General features: G+C 27.4%; 1 protein-coding gene across 1 annotated transcript; it reads left to right on the top strand.

Moving 5' to 3' along the window:
• Window positions 1-86: 86 nt before the first annotated feature.
• On the top strand, window positions 87-1018 carry LOC105570898. Its single transcript, XM_012028373.1, has 3 exons — window positions 87-190; window positions 677-769; window positions 853-1018. The coding sequence occupies exons 1-3, from the start codon at window positions 87-89 to the stop codon at window positions 1016-1018; spliced, it is 363 nt and encodes a 120-aa protein (XP_011883763.1).
• The last annotated feature ends 14 nt before the right edge of the window (window positions 1019-1032 follow it).

Below are 1032 nucleotides of genomic sequence, written 5' to 3'. Positions count from 1 at the left end.
TATTTACCCTGAAAATATTTGCCAGACACGATCGACAAAAATCACCGATGTTATGAAAATATTTGGTTATAAACTTTATAACAAATATGTCATATAAAATTGGTGCGGTGTGTGCTGTTGCTGGATGCAATAACTACAAACAACAAGAAGACAGCAAATCATTCTTTAGAATGCCAAAAGATAAAAATATGTAAGTAATAAACGTAAAAACTGTGCAGGTTATGTTTTGTTTTGGTAGTGTTTCCAAATATTTAATGTAACTTTCAGTTTGAAGAAATGGATTGCAGCCTGCAATAGAAAAGATTTAGAGTTAATATCAAAAGACTCTGATTATTTTTATAACAGATACGTGGTCTGTTCTGACCACTTTGAAATACAATGTTTTAAAAACAAAAATTTGTTTAGCCAAGGGTATGTATGTATGGTATTTATGCTTATATCTATCTATTTATATTGAATATAATTGTTAATGTAAATATAATGAGTTAATATACATTGCAGCTTTAATAAATTAAAAAGTAGTTTAGTAACTTAATTTTAGGAACATTCAAGCTAATGACACAAGTATTCTATCTTTGACATCTACAGCGCAACAGAAAGACTACAGAGTTTTGTGTACTCTTGTGTATCATTAACTGAAAAGCTCTCTTTAATTTTTAATTTTTGTTTTTTTTAGCTTGTTTCGTGGCTCTGTGCCAACAATTAATTTGCAAAATAAGCCAAATATGTTAAAAAGAACAATTACAGATGAAACAGTTGTTCAAGACAGGTATATTATGTTTTTTGTTATACTTTAAAAGAGAGTTTTTAATTTATTTTACACAAATTTTCACAATGGTTTTTCATTTTTAGCCCTAAGAAGAAGATAACTATGGAAGCTACAGATAACGAGAATACAATTTGTAAAACATCAAGTAGTGAAACATCAAGTGACTTACAATCACTTAATAATTTGTCGCTTATTACAAATGAAATAGTTGTTCAAGACAGGTATATTATATTTTTTGTTATATTTTAAAAGAGAGTTTTAAA

The sequence above is a fragment of the Vollenhovia emeryi genome, unplaced genomic scaffold, assembly GCF_000949405.1.
Source record: "Vollenhovia emeryi isolate VEMERY1.0 unplaced genomic scaffold, V.emery_V1.0 DF952048.1, whole genome shotgun sequence".
Lineage (NCBI taxonomy): Eukaryota > Metazoa > Arthropoda > Insecta > Hymenoptera > Formicidae > Vollenhovia > Vollenhovia emeryi.
The sequence above is the reverse complement of the archived record's forward strand: the minus strand, read 5'-3'. Positions and strand labels throughout refer to the sequence as shown.

Excerpts from the sequence above, each read along its gene's own strand:
- LOC105570898 (XM_012028373.1), top strand. The coding sequence starts at position 87 with ATGTCATATAAAATTGGTGCGGTGTGTGCTGTTGCTGGATGCAATAAC. Across the intron at positions 191-676 it reads ATGCCAAAAGATAAAAATAT|CTTGTTTCGTGGCTCTGTGC; the intron begins GTAAGTAATAAA and ends TGTTTTTTTTAG. Across the intron at positions 770-852 it reads GAAACAGTTGTTCAAGACAG|CCCTAAGAAGAAGATAACTA; the intron begins GTATATTATGTT and ends TTTCATTTTTAG.